The sequence below is a fragment of the Cimex lectularius genome, unplaced genomic scaffold (genome assembly GCF_000648675.2).
Source record: "Cimex lectularius strain Harlan isolate CLEC.00 unplaced genomic scaffold, Clec_2.1 scaffold269, whole genome shotgun sequence".
Lineage (NCBI taxonomy): Eukaryota > Metazoa > Arthropoda > Insecta > Hemiptera > Cimicidae > Cimex > Cimex lectularius.
This window is the reverse complement of record NW_019392860.1, coordinates 497,471-515,656: the sequence shown is the minus strand read 5'-3', so window position 1 is coordinate 515,656 and position 18,186 is coordinate 497,471. Positions and strand designations below refer to the sequence as shown.

The 18,186-nt window shown below is 34.3% G+C and overlaps 1 protein-coding gene across 1 annotated transcript in view; it reads right to left on the bottom strand.

The window, feature by feature from the left end:
• Positions 1-4,477: 4,477 nt before the first annotated feature.
• Positions 4,478-18,186, bottom strand: part of LOC106660825 (rho GTPase-activating protein conundrum) — a 90,590-nt gene continuing 76,881 nt past the window's right edge. Inside the window, exons 4-15 of the mRNA XM_014383792.2 lie at positions 16,201-16,445; positions 11,674-11,795; positions 9,030-9,163; positions 8,845-8,956; positions 8,638-8,776; positions 8,402-8,576; positions 7,988-8,332; positions 7,741-7,918; positions 7,394-7,556; positions 7,155-7,318; positions 4,856-5,031; positions 4,478-4,788 (exon numbers count right to left, since the gene is read on the bottom strand). Coding sequence (XP_014239278.1) covers positions 4,667-4,788; positions 4,856-5,031; positions 7,155-7,318; positions 7,394-7,556; positions 7,741-7,918; positions 7,988-8,332; positions 8,402-8,576; positions 8,638-8,776; positions 8,845-8,956; positions 9,030-9,163; positions 11,674-11,795; positions 16,201-16,445 — 2,075 coding nt within the window. The 3' untranslated portion in view covers positions 4,478-4,666. The remainder of the gene's footprint in view (positions 4,789-4,855; positions 5,032-7,154; positions 7,319-7,393; positions 7,557-7,740; positions 7,919-7,987; positions 8,333-8,401; positions 8,577-8,637; positions 8,777-8,844; positions 8,957-9,029; positions 9,164-11,673; positions 11,796-16,200; positions 16,446-18,186) is intronic.

Sequence of the window (18,186 nt, the reverse complement as noted above, 5' to 3'; positions counted from 1 at the left end):
TCAATTTTATTATCATTTCACATTTCCTAGTATCCCTTGACGGGTTTGTTTAAAATTAGATCTCATTTTACATATGATTAAGATTATATATATTATATTTAGTGGTCTATTGACCAAATTATTTCATTCAATTAATTAATCTTTTTATGTAAGGTTTTGGTAGAGATAAAAAAGCAGGTGTCACGAGTAGAATTCGAACCCACGTCCTTCGGCTAGATACGCCACTACTCTACCACTTGAGCTTTCGTGACTTCGATCCACTCGGACACCAACTTCCCATCTCAACAAAATTGGTAAAAAGGAGGGAAAATTCGAAAGGTAGGCTGAGATGGGAAGTTGGTGACCGAGTGGATCGAAGTCACGATAGCTCAAGTGGTAGAGCAGCGGCGTATTTAGCCTAAAGTCGTGGGTTCGAATCCCGCTCGTGACGCTGGTTTTTTTATTTCAACCAATACCCCACATAAAAATTAATTAATTGAAAGAAGTTATATTTAAAGTTTTTTCAAATAACACAGATGGTTCAGTCTAAAAGGTCCCTTTTACACAATTGCTGTGACTTTAATGAGAAAAGATGTATATGGTTGCTATATTTGCAGCAGTCATATCGGCTTAAGTGAATAAAACAGCTAAATATTTTAATGTTGGAATACCAATTATAATACATACATTCTTAGAATTCGGGATTCATGAAAATTTATCTTTATAGAATTAAGATTACAGAAGGATTCGGCCTCTAATTGCGGCACACCATGACCATTCTTAATCTATTTTGCATGTGCAACCAGTATTGGTCTATTGTGCATCTCCATTATTGTCTAGATCTCCTCATTAAGCTGAAATCTTTTTACCAGATTCCAAAGCGTTTTCAAGGACTCCCGCCTGTATCCTTGAGGTCCAGGCTTTTCCTTCCAAATGACATATTTTCACCATAATTGTAAAGCCCACCCACACAACAAATAATGAAAATTTTATAAAATAAATTGGTTATTATTAATTAAATAAATCACAGATCTTCCCCACACTGAAATATGTGTAATGAGCCAGAAAGTTGTAGACATATGTTTTTTTGGGTGTCTGGAATTTGAGGAAGAAAGAAAGATTTTCTTGGATGGGGTGTTTCTGATTGAGGAATGTGTAACTCAATTTAGTCGGGAGGGTTTACTTATGGCCGAGAATGAAATGAATATAAGTGGCATTGGGGTTTGACCTAGGGAGGCTCGGTTCACTGCTGAGTTCGACAATTACTGATCGCACTGGTGCTGTTAGACTGACGATAAACGTTTTTCGGTAACCTTGTTTTGCTGATCTTTGCCTCACTGATCAGAGCAAGTTCCCCAGGTGTGGGTCCTTGCTGAAATGAGTCCTTCAAAGTCACAAATGTCTTGTTCATCTTCCTCTTCAGAAAACACAAAATATACAAAACAATGAAAATTTTATAAAATAAATTGGTTATTATTAATTAAATAAATCACAGATCTTCCCCACACTGCAATATGTGTAATGAGTTAGAAAGTTAAGTTGTAAACATAAATTTTTTTGGGTGTCTGGAATTTGAGGAAGAAAGAAAGATTTTCTTGGAAGGGGTTTCTGATTGAGGAATGTGTAACCCAATTTTGTCGGGAGGGTTTACTTATGGCTGAGAATGAAATGAATATAAGTGGCATTGGGGTTTGACCTGGGGAGGCTTGGTCCACTGCCGAGTTTGTCCATTGTACTGCAGTTTGTTGTAAGATATATTTGTGCTTATTATATATCCCTACACATGCTATTCCAACGTTCAAACCACAATGCACACGACTAGACTTCCAGGGCTACTATTTTGGAAAGACGGTAATCAGGATGTTTCAAGAGTTTAAAGATGTAATTAAAATGAAGTTTGAAGGTATATAAAAATAACGGGTCAACTTTAGTCTCTAAATAAATCATAAAATTCGGGGTAGTTTTGGGAAGGGCAAATAACTTTCTAATGAAAAAACGTTGAGGTTTTTCAAGCTGTTCAAATTTTTCATAGCCCCAGATTTGTGAGGCATAACAGTATCGAGCGGCAAACTGAGTGGAACAGTCTGAATTTCACTGGAAGGGAAATAAAATTTTGGGAAATTAAGTCGTGCCATATACAGTTCAGAGCCCGTTTCGCTGTAGACACTTTATTGTTGATATGATAATTGAAAGACAGACAGACAAAACTGAGTGTCAATTTCAGTGAAGAACTTCTTGAACAAGTTAGATCATCCTCGCGCTTTTTATTCTAAGGAACTTTACCAAGATGATTTTAATATGTTTAACTTATCTAAGGAGAGGTCTAAAGGTTTGTCGTTGGTCGAGTTAAGGTTATTCAAAATCAGGGGGGACCTCCTTTATCTCAATGGTGCACCTTTTCGGGCTAGAGAAAATGTAATTTGTTCGTTATGCAATGACCAGGTTAAAGAAGACATAGTGCATTTTATTGCAAAATGCACTATCCTATCGGAGATTTGGCTTCTGCATCTAAATTTTGCCAAATTGAATGTGACACAGGTTATTGACTTACTGCTTAATTAATTAAGGTTTTTTGTTGAGACAAAAAAAAGTTAATGGCACGAGAGGGATTTGAACCCACGACCTTCGGCTTGATACGCCGCTGCTCTACCACCTGAGCTATCGTGACCTCAATCCACTCGGACATCATCTCCCCATCTCAACCCCACCTTATGAGTTTTCCCTCCTTTTGCCATTTTTCAAATGTCGTGTAATCGGTTTGGATTCTCGACGACAATTGAAATGGCGACGGAGATGGGGAGTTGATGTCCGAGTGGATCGAGGTCACGACAGCTCAGGTGGTAGAGCAGTGGCTTATCTAGCCGAAGGTCGTGGGTTCGAAATTTTAATATATTAATTGGTCAAGCGGACCACAAATTAGTGAATTTACTTTACTGCTTAATGATTACAAAAATTTAATCAAATATGCTCGCCACACCTGGCACTATCGCCAAGAATTAATATTAGAATTTAATTTTTGAATATTTTAAAGCCTTGACATTCTAAATTGCTGGCCCAAATAATTTATATATCTATACTTGTTGTAAAATAAACAAAGAACAAAAATTATTGTTTATAAGGTATGTTAGTAATTAATGTAATTATTAAAAATTAAATTATCAATTGTAATATTTATTTAAGGATCAATTTTTTTTCTTTTGTACTTTTTTCTCTGTGTCGACCAAAAATTTAAGTCAAATGAAAATCGACCTCCGGCAGACGGACCCTCTATGCCGTAATTTTACTTAATTTTTTTATTTGTGTGTAGGTACATTTATGTACATTTGATAGAGGGTAGGTGGGGGTATTTTCCTGCAGTTCAGGTTTTTCCAGTATTGAGGGTGCTGACAAATAGGAATTCTTTCAGTGAAGTATGAAAAAAATTACTGATCGCACTGGTGCTGTTGGATCATTGTTAGACTGACGATAAACATTTTTCGAGAACCTTACTTTGCTGGTCTTTTCCTCATGTTCAGGGCAGCGAGTCTTTGCTGAAATGAGTCTTGTTTTACACCTTTTCAATGGCAAAACTTTCCATCTCGATTCCTTGAAATTCACAAATGTCTCGTTCATCTTCCTCTTCAGAAAACACAAAATCTGGGCTGTTGCTACGAAGAGAGAAAATGTCAGATTCTGAGGAGGTAGAAGCTATCAGTGTATTTTCTTTCTTTTTCGTTTTTTTAAAGTTTAGTGCTTTGGAACAATTGCTGCTTATAATTTTTGCCCTTATTCACAGGTTTTCATTTCAGCGCCAATCGTTTTTTTTTTTCTGCAAATTCTTTTTCCAATATGTGGTATGGAAGTAAGGAGGATGCTCTTCAGACCTCTTCCTTTTGATTTTAATTCTCGGCAAAGGTAAGATTTCTTCAGAAGATCCAATAAAAACTGAAGATGAACTATGAGAATAGGTCCTAAAAAGTGATCCTGAAGGAGTGGAAGGAAGGGGGTCAAAAGGGCTTCCTTCAGCTATGTCTCTTGGGAGTATGATATTCATTCTGATGCTTGCTGCTGGTTCACCCCTGTCATTTGTGCTGTCAAATATTGCTAATTCACTCCTTTCATACACATTGATATCTATTGATTAATTCTGTCATCTGGAGCTTCAGCTGCAGAAAGTCAGTGGACTTTCGCACTGGTGTACCCAGTACCTTCAAAAATAAGTCTTCAATCATCCAGTTCTATTTCCTCGTATGTTTCTTCTAAGCCTTGATCAACTTCACATGCCAAAAAATAAATGTCTGAAAATTACATTTCTATTGAAAGGGACGATACCAAGCCCGAAAACCTATGAGAGCATTTTTCAATGCCATGCAAAGTCCAAGCAGGAACTTACCCCTACTTACTCTATGCTTATTTAATTTCAAAATAATTAGAACTATTGATGTATGGCTCAAGGTTAAGAAAACAAAAAAGTGGTTAAAGAAAAAGACTCAGATTTTGGTATACTATTGGAAACAGCTATATAACAACTATTTATTAACCTTAAGTAACTAGTTTATTTACAATATAATACCAATATTAAGAATAATTTTAATTAAACTTAAATAATATGTACAAACTCCCTCATGGTAACCATGAATTTATACACAGAAACTTGCTCATATTTACAATGTTAAAAAAACAAAACATATACATATAAAAATTGCAGCTAAAGCCTTTTGAGCAATCTGTGGCTCCCATTCTTATGATCACACCTGATGACCCATTTAGCTCTCGGATTGCTTTGGAATACGGCCCAGAGCTGAGCGCCAGGCTCTAATCTTCTCTGACCTGGAATTTTCGATTTAAAAAATTTAAGATTAACTTTTTTGTTGTAAAAGAGATTAAAGCATTATACCTATGTTGCCCCCGACTTCATATAAAAAGTGCGTCCTGAGAGCAGTTTCCGGATCACCGGTGCTAAGAAGACACGACAGGTTTCCATTAGGCGCCAATTCGGACAATGCCCTCGATTTTGCATCTCTTCTAGTCGATTTGACATTCCTCGGGCATTCCCTTGCCAGCTCCACAATTCTGTTTGCAATTTGTCTCAATTATTATTATTATTAATTTTTAAGGGCGTTTTAACGGCTAAGGTCATTTCACACCCTAACATCTAAACCTTCTATCTTAGGTTAGCTATATCTCTTCTGAGTGCTATAAAGCTCTGACTCCAAACATTCACTCGTAATCTAATTTATCCTATTGCCATCCAAGCTTTAATTTTTCTTTTTAAAATTCTTAATTCGGAAGGCCAAATGTATACAAAATTCCCATTTTAAATTTTATAAAATTTATTTCCGTTTCTTTTTTTAATTAGAATGTGAAGTTTTGTTCATAATTTAAAAATTCCCCATAGGCTTGTATGGCTAATAATAATAATAATGATGGAGTCAGACTAGCAACAGTCTCAGCATGAGTATAGGCTCATCCTTATCCTTTTATTCTTCCATTCAAATATGATAACTAATTCTACATAACAATAATAAAAAATAAAACACAATAACATTTTTTTTTTTGAGGGGGCTATTTTTCTTATTTAAATTGCAATTTTGGGCATTGCAGTTTATTCCCCCGCAATTTGTATTTTCTTCCATTTCATTTTTCCGCTCCGGCAGCCTCAAAAACTTCTGAAAAAAGAAATCTTGCACGCACAACTCTTATTCAAACATTAGCAGGCATTCAATGGTATAACAATTTGGGAAAAGGCCTAAATCTCATTATAAATTCCAATAAATTTGAGAAAGCTGAAAAGTGCTCTTCGAAAGAAACACTGGGGACCCAGTAACTCCTGTAAATCACTCAAAAGGTTGAGCCTTTGCCTAAAGGGTTGTAAAGTGGGACAGTCGACCAAAATATGTTTTACTGTCAAAATGGTGCGTTCTCCACTTCGCGTACATCGAGGACAAGTTGGAAGGTTGTTGCCTATTAAAAGCCTATTATGGATTAGCCTGATATGACCTATTCGCAGTCTAGAGAGAATCACACGTTCTTTTCTTTCAAGTTCCCCAGTTGGCTATATATGTACAACTGGCTTAATTTCTTTCATACTATCTCTACAGACATTCCATCTTGCCGCCCACTTTCGTTTGATAATGTTTTTAACATAAACGACTGTATCATTTGAACAGAGAGGAAATTGATCTGTTCTTTGTGGATGGTTTGCAGCGTTTCTTGCCTGTTGATCAGCTTTTTCATTTCCAGAAATGCCGACATGACTAGGAACCCAAACAAATATCACATGTTTGTTGAGTGTTCTGATTTCATAGAGATATTTGTGAATTTCTAAGATGTAAGGGTCAACCGAGAAATTATTTTTGATTGCTTCGAGACTACTTTTCGAATCAGAGCAAATAATGGCATTACAAATTCCTGGCGATTCCTTTATAATGCTCAATGATCTTCTGATTGCATGAAGTTCAGCTGTGTATACGCTAGCCTCATTCGATAGAGACCCAGCTGAAGTTATACTCATCAGCAAATATCCCATACCCTACACCAATTTCATTTTTAGACCCATCGGTATAAAAAACTTTATAATTGGGATAGTTATTTAAAATTCGCAAGAATTCTGCCTTGATCATCAGAGAAGGTGTTTCTCTTTTGTTCAACAAGGACAGATCTTCGATAATTGTGGCAGTAGGTAATGCCCACGGTGGGATATCTAGCAATTTAAAACCCTCAACCGCCGGCAAGGTATTCCCTCCTAATCTCAACATTTCAGTACCGTGGATTCCGAGAGGTCCCGTCCTAGTTCTTACGAACGAGTACATATCTTGGTGAGGGTTACGGAAAACTGAAGGAAATAGAAGATAGAAAGGCTTAGACCAAAGTCTAGCAACAAACCTAAGAATTGCCTTCTCCCTGAAAAGTTCCGGAGGAAGGACACCGGCATCATTGCAGAGACTATATAAAGGGCTTGTTCTAAATGCCCCTGTTGCAATCCTGATACCTTGATAATAAATTCTATCTAGAGGTTTTAAAGTTGATATTCGCGCTGAAGAGTAACCTGCTGCTCCGTATCGAAACTTTGCTCCTAAGTACATGCTGAATATTCTTAAAAGAATGTCTCTATTCGCTCCCCAATTGTAATTAGCGAGGAATCTCATCAGGCCTAGTATATATTATTATTATTAATTATAATTATTATTATTTACCTCAGAATGACTTGGGCAGCGGTTGTTTGTTTGTCCATAGATAACGGAAGGGATGTGAATAGGAATTGAGGGGCTTCGATGTGAATTATACTGTTTAGCAATTCTGCTTCCTGTATGGCGTTTCTTGTAATAACTTGTCCTTTTCGGCCGAGCAACCTCGACTTCTGAGGATTGAAATAATACGTTGATAAAATAATTATTGGAAATTATACATAATTTTAAAAAAAAACTAAACATACAGGCTTGTTTTCTTTGTGATTATCATTAATTCGTCTCAACTGAGCAACCAGGTTGTCAGGGACCACCCACAACCTTTCTGAAGCTTGTATCATCACCTCTGTGAGTTTACAGCTATGCACGGCCAGGCTGACCTCAGCTTTAAGTTCCCTTTCTTTACACAATCTGTTAAAAAAATATTGTAAGATAATTCTAAAAACAATAGATTTTCTAATAATCTAATAAAAATATTAAATTAACAAAACTGGTTTTAGGCATTACATTGTATTTTGTACATTTAAGCATTAAGAATAAGTATGGTGATTTATGAGATATTTAGATGTATAAAAAACTTAAAAAAAAAACTCACTCTTGAGGAAATAAAGAAGGTGCTATGATCATAGCAGTATTGTGTAAAGACATTTTGTTGTTGACGCTGTTATTTATGAGACTAGTTAAGAAAATAAGCAAAGCATGTAGTGTAGCCCTATGTTCAGGAGGAAGAAGAAGCACAAGGAGGTTTAATGCCCTTGCACATTCTGGAATACCTACAAATCATTAAAAACAAAACATCATCAATGATAATTTTTTCCCCTTAATATATTTATTTTACTCACTGTGGGCTTGGTAAAATGTGCTGAGAAGTTGCGAAGTTAGCAGCGGCTGGGGTAGCTCTCTCAGCAATTTCTTAAGTATCGTTGCAAGGTCGTGCGGCGAAGCGATAGAAATGAGGTGATCTGCGACTTCAGGCCTTTGATAGAATTCCCGTTCAAGTTTTGAACATAAGATTTCCACCCTTTGCTTGTTGCCAGCGACTCTTAAGAGGCCCTCTTCGCAGAGGCACCTCCTTTCCAACTCCCCAAGTACCTTTTGGAAGACTAGAGGCACATAATGGGGGTCGGATGTTATTTGTCTGTCCCTTTCCACGAGCGTCGATAATGAGACTCCAAAAAGATTACCATCTGGAAAGTTATTAGTTTTGTATCAGTGATGAAAGATCAATTGCATAATTTTTTAAAATTGTTAATTACCTTCTTTCCTTTTACGCTTGTAAGGTTTGCTCTTGCCCACCCTCAGTCCAGAATTGTCCATGAGAGCGGTGAGCTCCAAGAAGACAATCGGTCTCAACGTTTGTAAATCTTCTTCTGCTAAGAAGTCCACCCAGGTCCTTCCAACGCCTTCCTCCCACGAACAAGTCAGGCTCTCCTTTAAAACCCAAAATTAACATTGAAATGCAAGTTTTAATAATAAACCAAACAAGTCTTACATTCAAGCTAGCACAAAGTCTTTCGCCGGCCCACATCTCTTCAAAGCCGAGTGTATCAGAATGTGAACTTCCTCCGCTGTCTCTCCTTCCGTTTTCGTTGAATATCCCTTCATCACTTCTGGTAACACACACAACAGGACTGAAATAAAATAATTTCACAATGGAGCTATTTCAAATCAAAAATGAATGAAAACAATAATAACGTACTGTTGATTGTTTTCCTGTTCCTGACCGATAGAGCTGATGCTTATTGGATCACTTCCACACCTTACTCTAACACTTCCTATCCTCTGGTAACCAGTCATCCGAATCCCATCAGCTTAGAAAGTGAAACAATTTAGCAAAACCGCACATAATTTGGGCTTTTATTATTATTAAAAAAAAAAAATTACCAGTTTCAGAAGCAACATCTCCACCAGATCTACTCGCTCTCCTAAAGAGAGAATGGTGTGACAAAACAGGAGCATTTGGACTGTTGGCTCCCCTTCTTCGAGATTCTTGCCGAGGAACTATGGGCATTAGTCTCCTAAGAAAACAATAAGCTGCATTTTAGATTTTTTTTTTTAAATTGAAAAAACTAAAGTTGTTGATCCACAAAGTTCCAAACTGATTTCATTTTTGCTAAGTTTATTTTAAAGCGTATAAGTGGTTGCTTAAAATTAGTAGTAAGCACCAATAAAAACGAACAACAAAGGTCAAAAAATATTATAAAATGCTTCTTCTTAAGAATTTGGCCATCGATTATCATAGGAAAGTACTTGAATTTCTGAATTAAATCAATATATGACTAAACTATATGGTATTTTTAAGTATTTAATTTCTTTTTTTTAAATGTCTTAATATTAAAATATCTTTAAAGTTAAGAAAGAGCAAATTTTTAATGGGTTAAATAAATAAATAAAAATATAAAAAAGAATTTAAAAAAGCTAGCCTGACTCCATCATTATTATTGGCCATACAAGCCTATGGGAAATGTTTAAATTATGGAACAAACATTTGAAATTCTAATTAAAGAACAGGAATAAATTTTACAATATAAAATTAATTACCCTTAAAAATTAATAATAATAATAATAATAAAGAAATTATTATTATTAATACGCTGAATTTGAGAATTTTTTTTTTGAAAATTTAGAAATTTAAAGTAGTTGATCCACAAAGTTCCGAATAGAATTCATCTTTGCTAATCGTATAAACCATTGCTTAAGTAAACGGCTATAAAAACGAACAAAAAAGGCCCAAAAATAGTACACAGGGTCTTTTAAAAACATGGTTATTGAATATCATAAAAAAAGTAGTTGAATTTCTGAATTAACTTAAGCCAATCTATGTCAAAAATATATGGTATTTTTCAATATTTAATCTTTTGTTAAATTATTTAATATTGAAATATTGTTTTAAGGAAGTGCAAGTTTTCAGCAGGTTTTTCATTTTTAGACAAGTTCTTAAGTGATGGTAGTTTGGTGCTCGATTTTGAGTGAGATTCATCTCTTACACATCTCGGTTGTTTTACTCGCCAAAGAAGTGAGCTATTGCGGTTCTTGAATGGCTAAAATTTTCAATGCATGATTCGGTTTGTTAAACATGCTTGGAACTACAGATTTTTATTCTTTCATTGTTATTTATTATATATATGCTGTATTTTGTATTTTATTTTGTATATTTTTTTCTCCCCTCTCTCTTCTCTAAATTGCACATATTTCTAAACCAACGATCTCTGACAGATGGATAGGACGATCCATGTATTTGTTCTTTAATTTAATGAAAAAAAGTTATAATTTTATTTTAATAAAGCAATTATTATTAATAAGCGGAATTTGAGGATTTTTTTTGAAAATTTAGAAATGTAAAGTAGTTGATCCACAAGTTTTAAATAGAATTCATCTTTGTTAATTTTATTTTAAAGCGTATAAACCATTGCTTAAGTAAATGGCAATAAAAACGAACAAAAAAGGCCGAAAAATATTATACAGGGTCTTTTACAAACATGGTTATCGAATATCATAAAAAAATTAGTTGAATTTCTGAATCAACTTAAGCCAATCTATGTCAAAAATATATGGTATTTTTCAATAATTAATTTTTTGTTAAATTATTTAATATTGAAATATTGTTTTAAGTTAAGGAAGTGCAAGTTTTCAGCTGGTTTTTCATTTTTAGACAAGTTCTTGGGTGATGGTAGTTTTATGCTCGATTTTGAGTGAGATTCATCTCTTACACCTTGGTTTTTTTTACTCGTCAAAGAAGTGAGCTATTGCGGTTCTTGAATGGCTCAAATTTTCAATGCATGATTCGGTTTGTTAAACATGCTTGGAGCTACAGATACGAATTGATTCAATAATTTAATTTATTCTTTCATTGTTATTACGCTATCAAAATTTTGGGTATAGTACTCATTTTTAATACTTGTATTTTGATTGTATTTTTTAATTTTTTTTTATATATATTTTGTATTTTATTTTGTATATTTTTTCTTTTCTTCTCTCTCTCTTCTCTAAATTGCTCATATATTTCTAAACCAATGACCTCTGACGATCCATGTCCATAATGCACTTGTTCATTAATTTAACGAAAAAGTTATAAAGCAATTATATTATTAATAATAAGCTGAATTTGAGAATTTTTTTAAATTTAGAAATTTAAAGTAGTTGATCCACAAAGTTCCAAATAGAATTTATCTTTGCTAATTTTATTTTAAAGCGTATAAACAATTGCTTAAGTAAGCACTATAAAAACGAACAAAAAAAGGCCCAAAAATATTAATATTATACAGGACCTTTTAAAAACATGGTTATCGATTATTATAAAAAAGTACTTGAATTTCTGAATTAACTTAAGTCAACCTATGTCAAAAATGTCAATATTTAATTTTTTTAAATGATTTAATATTGAAATATTGTTTAAAGTTAAGGAAGAGCAAGTTTTTAGCTGGTTTTTAATATTTAGACAAGTTCTTGAGTGATGGTATTTGGGTGTTCCTCTTTTGGCCTACACACGACTTTTTAAAAGCACAAAGCCCCCGCGGCTTTTACTTACGTGTAGTCGAGCGAAGTCCTCGGCGGCGAAGCTCCATTCGAAGGCGTGCTGTGAGGGCTTGGAGGTCCCGAGTCGAGCGAGTCCGGCGTCGCGGATCTGGAGCGGGAGTCGTTGCTCAGCCTCTGCAACAAATGAGAAAAAGCTGTATCTGCAGAAACGGAGGTCATCCGGCCTTTGCTGCCTCCTACTCCGAGAGTGTAGGCGATTATTCAAGCATACTACACCTACGGGCAATCTGATTGTCGAGGTGAAAAATACAGGTCGACGACAAAGGCACATGTTGGACTTTTCTATTAAGTTCCCGTCAGAAATGCAATTTTTTCGGTTATTATTAATATCAGATTGCCAATTAAAGCAATAAGAACGATTGGTAAGAGTAGGATAAACTTAATTCAATGACGATAAGCCATAGGGGAGGCAGTCCAAACGAGGAAAAGTACAGGCTTGATAAAAACTTTTCACCTTAATAATGCTTGAATTTTCCTCGCAATTGCGAACTTGTCCAAAGTGCGAGTAGAATATTATCCAATAGTGATGACCAAACTGTTTTAATTAGGTCATTTACATTGCCTTTTCAAAGACGCATTTCAAGAACAACATAGCGAAAAAGAGGGAACATAACGAATTTTTTCGTTCCCTACAAACTTAAAATCAATATAAATTTATACTTTACTAAAGCTGTATATCAAAACTGATTAATTTCTATTATTTATACAGCTTATGCGGTTCCTCTATTTTATTTGATACAAATGAATTCCTAAAGCTATCCTTTTATCTCTCAGCATTTATGTTTTATTCATACGTCTTCATTCATATTTTCATTGTCCAATCTTTGTTTGTCAAGTGCAGTTTTTACTATAATTACTATTTGGAAATAACAAATTTGGCCTAAATAATTCTACAATTTGCATACTTTTTTTCCCATCAAATTAACCTTTTTTACCTTCAAAATAACACTTTTAATTTCAAATTAGTCCTTTTTTAAAGATATCAAAACATCTAGGAGGTGCTATCAAACCTAAGTACATAAAAAACAATAAAATAAAAATTATATAAAATGTAAAAACAAATGATTCTTCTAAATATAAACTAATTGGGCTTTAAAAACCACACGAATATAACACAATTAAAACACTAGTTTTTCCGTAAATTATCCCATTCCCCCTCAATTAACCCTTCTTTTATTGTTCAAATTAACCCTTTCTTTAAAACATCAAAAACCTAGGAGATGCTATGAAAATATAAAAATACAAGATTACAATTTATAAGGTTTTCCCGTAAAATGAAACCTTTTTAATTTCACATTAATCCCGTTTCGCATAAAATGAAAACATTTAATTTCACATTAAGTCTTTTTCACATAAAATGAAACCTTTTTAATTTCACATTAATCCCGTTTCGCATAAAATGAAAACTTTTAATTTCACATTAATCCCTTTTTGCATCAAATGAAACCTTTTTAATTGCACATTAATCCCTTTTTGCATAAAATGAAACCTTTTTAATTTCACATTAATCCCTTTTTGCATCAAATGAAACCTTTTTAATTTCACATTAATCCCTTTTCGCATCAAATGAAACCTTTTTAATTTCACATTAAGCCCTTTTCGCATCAAATGAAACCTTTTAATTTCACATTAAGCCCTTTTCGCATCAAATGAAACCTTTTAATTTCACATTAAGCCCTTTTCGCATAAAATGAAACCTTTTTAATTTCACATTAATCCCGTTTCGCATGAAATAAAAACTTTTAGTTTAAAATGAACTTTTGTTAAATTAAATAATCTTTTTATATAAGGTTTTGGTTGAAATGAAAAAGTTATAAACACGAGCGGGATTCGAACAGTAGAGGAGCGGCGATTTAGCGAAGGTCGTGGGTTCGAATCCCGCTCGTGGCACTGACTTTTTATTTCAACCAAAACCTTACATAAAAAGATTAATTAATCGAAAGAAGTAATTAAGTAATAATCAATATAAAAGTAAGAAGTAATAGTCAATAGACCAATATAATATTTTTTTTAAATTTTCAAATTATTTTTTTTTAATGTCAAATTAACCATTTATGTTATAACTTCTAAATAAATCTTTTTAATTTCAAATTAACAGGTTTTTATACTTCAAATCAACCCTTTTTACATCCAAAATATCCGTTTCTTTAAAACTCTAAAAAAATTAGAAGATTGTATGAAATGTAGCAGAGGTTAAGTAAAATTCCTGCATTTGTAAAAAAGATAAACATAAAATAATTTTAAGAGGAATCCTTTATTTTTATATTTTATTTGGTACAATATGAATTATAATTCATTTTCATGCGGTTTTCTGGAGCCCAATTATTTTACATTTAAAAAAATCTCAAATTAAAAGAAAAATCATTTGTAAGTACTATGCTCACACAGGCTGGAGAGAGGGCGTTGGTGTTGTAAATGTAAATTATTAGCGTGAATGAGGGGATTATACTCCCGAGGAATATCGAGTACTCTGCGGTGGCAGTGTGTTGTCTGGAGAGTGAATGAAATTTATTAGCGCGAATGGAGGGTTTAAACACGACCGAGGTTAATTTCAAATACGAAAGGGCCAATGTCAATTACTGACAAAACAAAACTATATACAAATCGCAGTTCAGATTTTTAAGAAATGTAAGCACGAAAAGTAAAATTCGACCAAATGTGAAGTAACAAAAACGATATAGAATTAAACATAAAAAGAAATGATTATTTTTTTAATTTGAGATATTTTTTTCATTCAAAATAATTTGATTCTTAAAAATGATAGTTTCTCAAATTAAAAGAAGATTCCTTAATTTTTATATTTTATTTGATATAATTTTAATACATTTTCATATGGCCTTCTGAGAGCCCAATTATTTTATATTAAAAAAATTTCAATTACAAGCAAAAGAATTTGTTTTTATATTTAATTTTAATTAATTCTCATGTAGTGTTCTAAGAGTTTAATTATTTTATATTAAACAATTTTCAAATGTAAGGGAATTATTAATATTATACATGCTTATGTTTCATACTATCCCATAATTTTTTTAATGCTTTAAAGAAAGGATTAATTTAATGTTAAAAAGGATTAATTCAGTGCGAAAAAAGGTTAATTTGTCGGTAAAAATTGTACAATTGTGTTTAAATACATTGCTCAAAAATTAATAGGGATATTTCTAATTTATTCTTGTTCTATTATTTTAAATTAAATTAGGATAAAACAAAATAGAAAATACAAACCAAAAACAAACAAATGTTAATCCTCATTTTTAATAACGGATTTACTGAAGAATAGTAAACCTAAAGATTTACTCATTTTGTAAACGAACACTTTTTCTCGTCTTGTCTCCATTTTAATCCAGTTTTATTCTCTTTAACCATGGAAAGACATCATCTTGAACCAGAAGTTCGCAATATTATTGTGAGAATGAGTCATTGAGGTCACGTAAGTGGATCGCAGAGACTGGAAGTACCAATAGGAGGCCTGATAGTGAACCTCAACGCTTATGACGCTAAGGGAGAACAGAAATATTGTCATTGGTGCAAGACGGAACCCTTTCCACAGTGCCCGTCAGATACTAAATGAGGTACAAGATGTTTTGGCAAGGCCTTCATCAACACAAAACTATTCATAATAGTTTGTACAAAGTTGGCCTCACATCTTATGCCCCTTTGAGAGCACAGGAGAATATGGTGCAGCGAGCACCTAGAAGAGAACACTAATTGGAATGCTGTTATGTTTACAGATGAATAGCCTTTCTATCTGTGTAATGATAACAGGCGCCGAAGGGTCTACCGAGAACAGAGGATGCGTACAATGCCAGTTGGTGCCCCATTCAATGCAGTTTGGAGTAATGGTCTGGGCATTACACTAGAGGACGAACTGGACTCCATATTGTTGAAGGCAACCTGACCATAGTTCGTTATCTCCAAGAAATTATCGACCAATACACCCCTCAAACCAGGGCTCTCATTGGCAGGGATTTGGATTTATGGATGATGCCAGACCTCATAGAGACGAAGTTATTCTTCAATATTTAGTAAACCTGAGAATTTCCTATCTGCCCCTTACCCCATTGTCTCCAGACCTCAATCCCATTGAGCACATGTGGGATGCGATGAAGAGAAGGCTTTTCTATCACCATCCGCAGCCAGTTGACTGCAACAACTGAGTGCAGCGTTCCAACATCTATGGAGTGGAATTCTTTATGAAATTAGTGACAACCTTATTAACAGTACGCCTAACAGGCGCACAGAGGTCTTAGATAACACAGGTATTAATTGTTTAAAAAAATATTGTGCCCAATAAACAAAATTTACCTCCAGTAAAAAACATAATAATAACATAATGCAATTTATAATAAAAATTAAAAAAAATGCTAGGGGCAGTAAATAGTACAAAATTGGCAATATCCCTATTCATTTTTGAGCGGTTTATAACCGATTACCTAATTTACAATGATCAACATAAACAAATTTATTGCTTATTTCTAAAGGGAGAGGAGAAGAGAAAATTTTCAAATGTACTGGGACTCACCTCAGGGTCTGCGAAAAGTTGTCTGATGTCTTTCCTCTGCCGGTAGCGCCCTGTGCGCTGTCTCACCGTTTTGTTAAGGCTGTCGACTCTCCTCCTCACAGCTGCAGCCTGCTCTCTTGACAGCATCCGCAAAGCTGACGAGAGGTCCGTGTCGGAGATTTCCCTGCCGGAGAGAAAAGCCGGTTCCGTCACCTCGCTCAGCCCAGCCGCTTCGAGCCATGCGCGTTCGTCGCTGCATTCGCCTTCTGCAAGTGATAAACGACGATTTCAGCATGCTAAACTCAATGAAAAAAAAAAAAAGGAGCTGTCGCAAGACAACCGCATACCAATATCACGTCATTGAGGGATAAGCAACGGGGAAAGAATACATATTACCCTCGGCATTGCTGTTGTTTAGATAAGTCAGCTAAGACCTTGGGGGTCTACTCGAGGTGAGACACATTCTATCAATTATAATAAAACGCAATTCTAATTAATAAAAACTGTCACGATTTGAGTGATTCAAAGTTATGCCCAGTATAGGTCTTACTCATTGGCGAAACATCTTATATGACCATTGCAAGGTTGGTTCAATATACAAACATAAATAATGGTTTAAACTTGTCACACTTTCAAACCAACCTGTAATCCTACATTATCTAGAATATTTTACAGAAAACCACTAATTTTAAACACTGTCAAACTGGTTTGAGAAAAATGGTTTAAGTTACATGACCAAATATCTATACATAATATATATATAAATATCTATATATAAATATCATCAACAAATCCTTTACAATAAAAAGCAATTCTAATTACGAAATAGCTAAATATTAAGAGCCCTGTTTTCTATAGTGGTGTTGGTTGGTGGGTTTATGCTAATTTGTTGGAATAAATATCATTTATTAGCGTGAAATGAAGGGGTTGCTTAACTCCGTCCCGAGGCGTCTCTCGAGTGATAGGGTCATGTCAGAATAGTAAAATAAGTTACTCTAGGTTGAGTGTGTCAAATTTCTACATTTGTATTGGGTGTTGTGTTTATGTTAATTTATTGTAATGAATACTATTTATTAGCGTGAAATGAAGGGATTGGTTAATTCAGCCCAGAGGAGTTCTCTGGGGTGAGTGGGTGATGTCTATATAGTAAAAGTAAGTTACTCTGGGCTGAGTACTGTCAGATTTCTACATTTGTATCGGATGTTGTGTTTTTGTTAATTTACTGGAATGAATATAATTTATTAGCGTGAAAGGAAGGGAGTTTCTTAACACTGCTTCCAGGAATATTGGGCACTCTGGGCTGAGTGAGTCAGATTTCTATATTTGTATCGGGTGTTGTGTTTTATGTTAATTTATTGGAATGAATGTAATTTATTTGCGTGAAATGAAGGGGTTGCTTAATTCCGCCCTGAGGAGTTCTCTGGGGTGAGTGTGTGATGTCTGGATAGTAAAAGTAAGTTATTAACGAGAATGAAGTGGGTTCAACCCAGCCCCGAGGAATGTTGAGTACTCTGGGCTGAGTACTGATTTCTATGTTTGTATCAGGTGTTGCGTTTATGCTAGTTTATGATATGAAAATGTGAAAGGAAGAGGGTTTCTTAACACTACCCCAAGGAATACCGAGCACTCTGGAGTAAGTGTATGACGCCTGAAGTAATTTATTAGCGTGAAAGGAAGGGCTTCACACTGCCCGAGGAATATTGAGTACCGCAATTGGCACACCCACTTTATGAATACACCAGGTGTATAACAATCAAAGAGTTTTACAATATCCCGACCAGTAAAACAAAAGTCTATATCTCTTTCAGCAGGTAGGAAGGAAAATGATAGGCTTTTATTTAACTGCCTAATTAATTAAACCCCTTAAAAAATAGAAAAACGGAAACCAAAACTTACCGACTCTGGCATGAAAGAGCACAAACATTCCTTTGCGACTACAAAGCATAGCCCGGAAAAAGTACAGACACTTTGAAAAGACCAAACTAACGCCCAGGGAAAGGAAGAGGA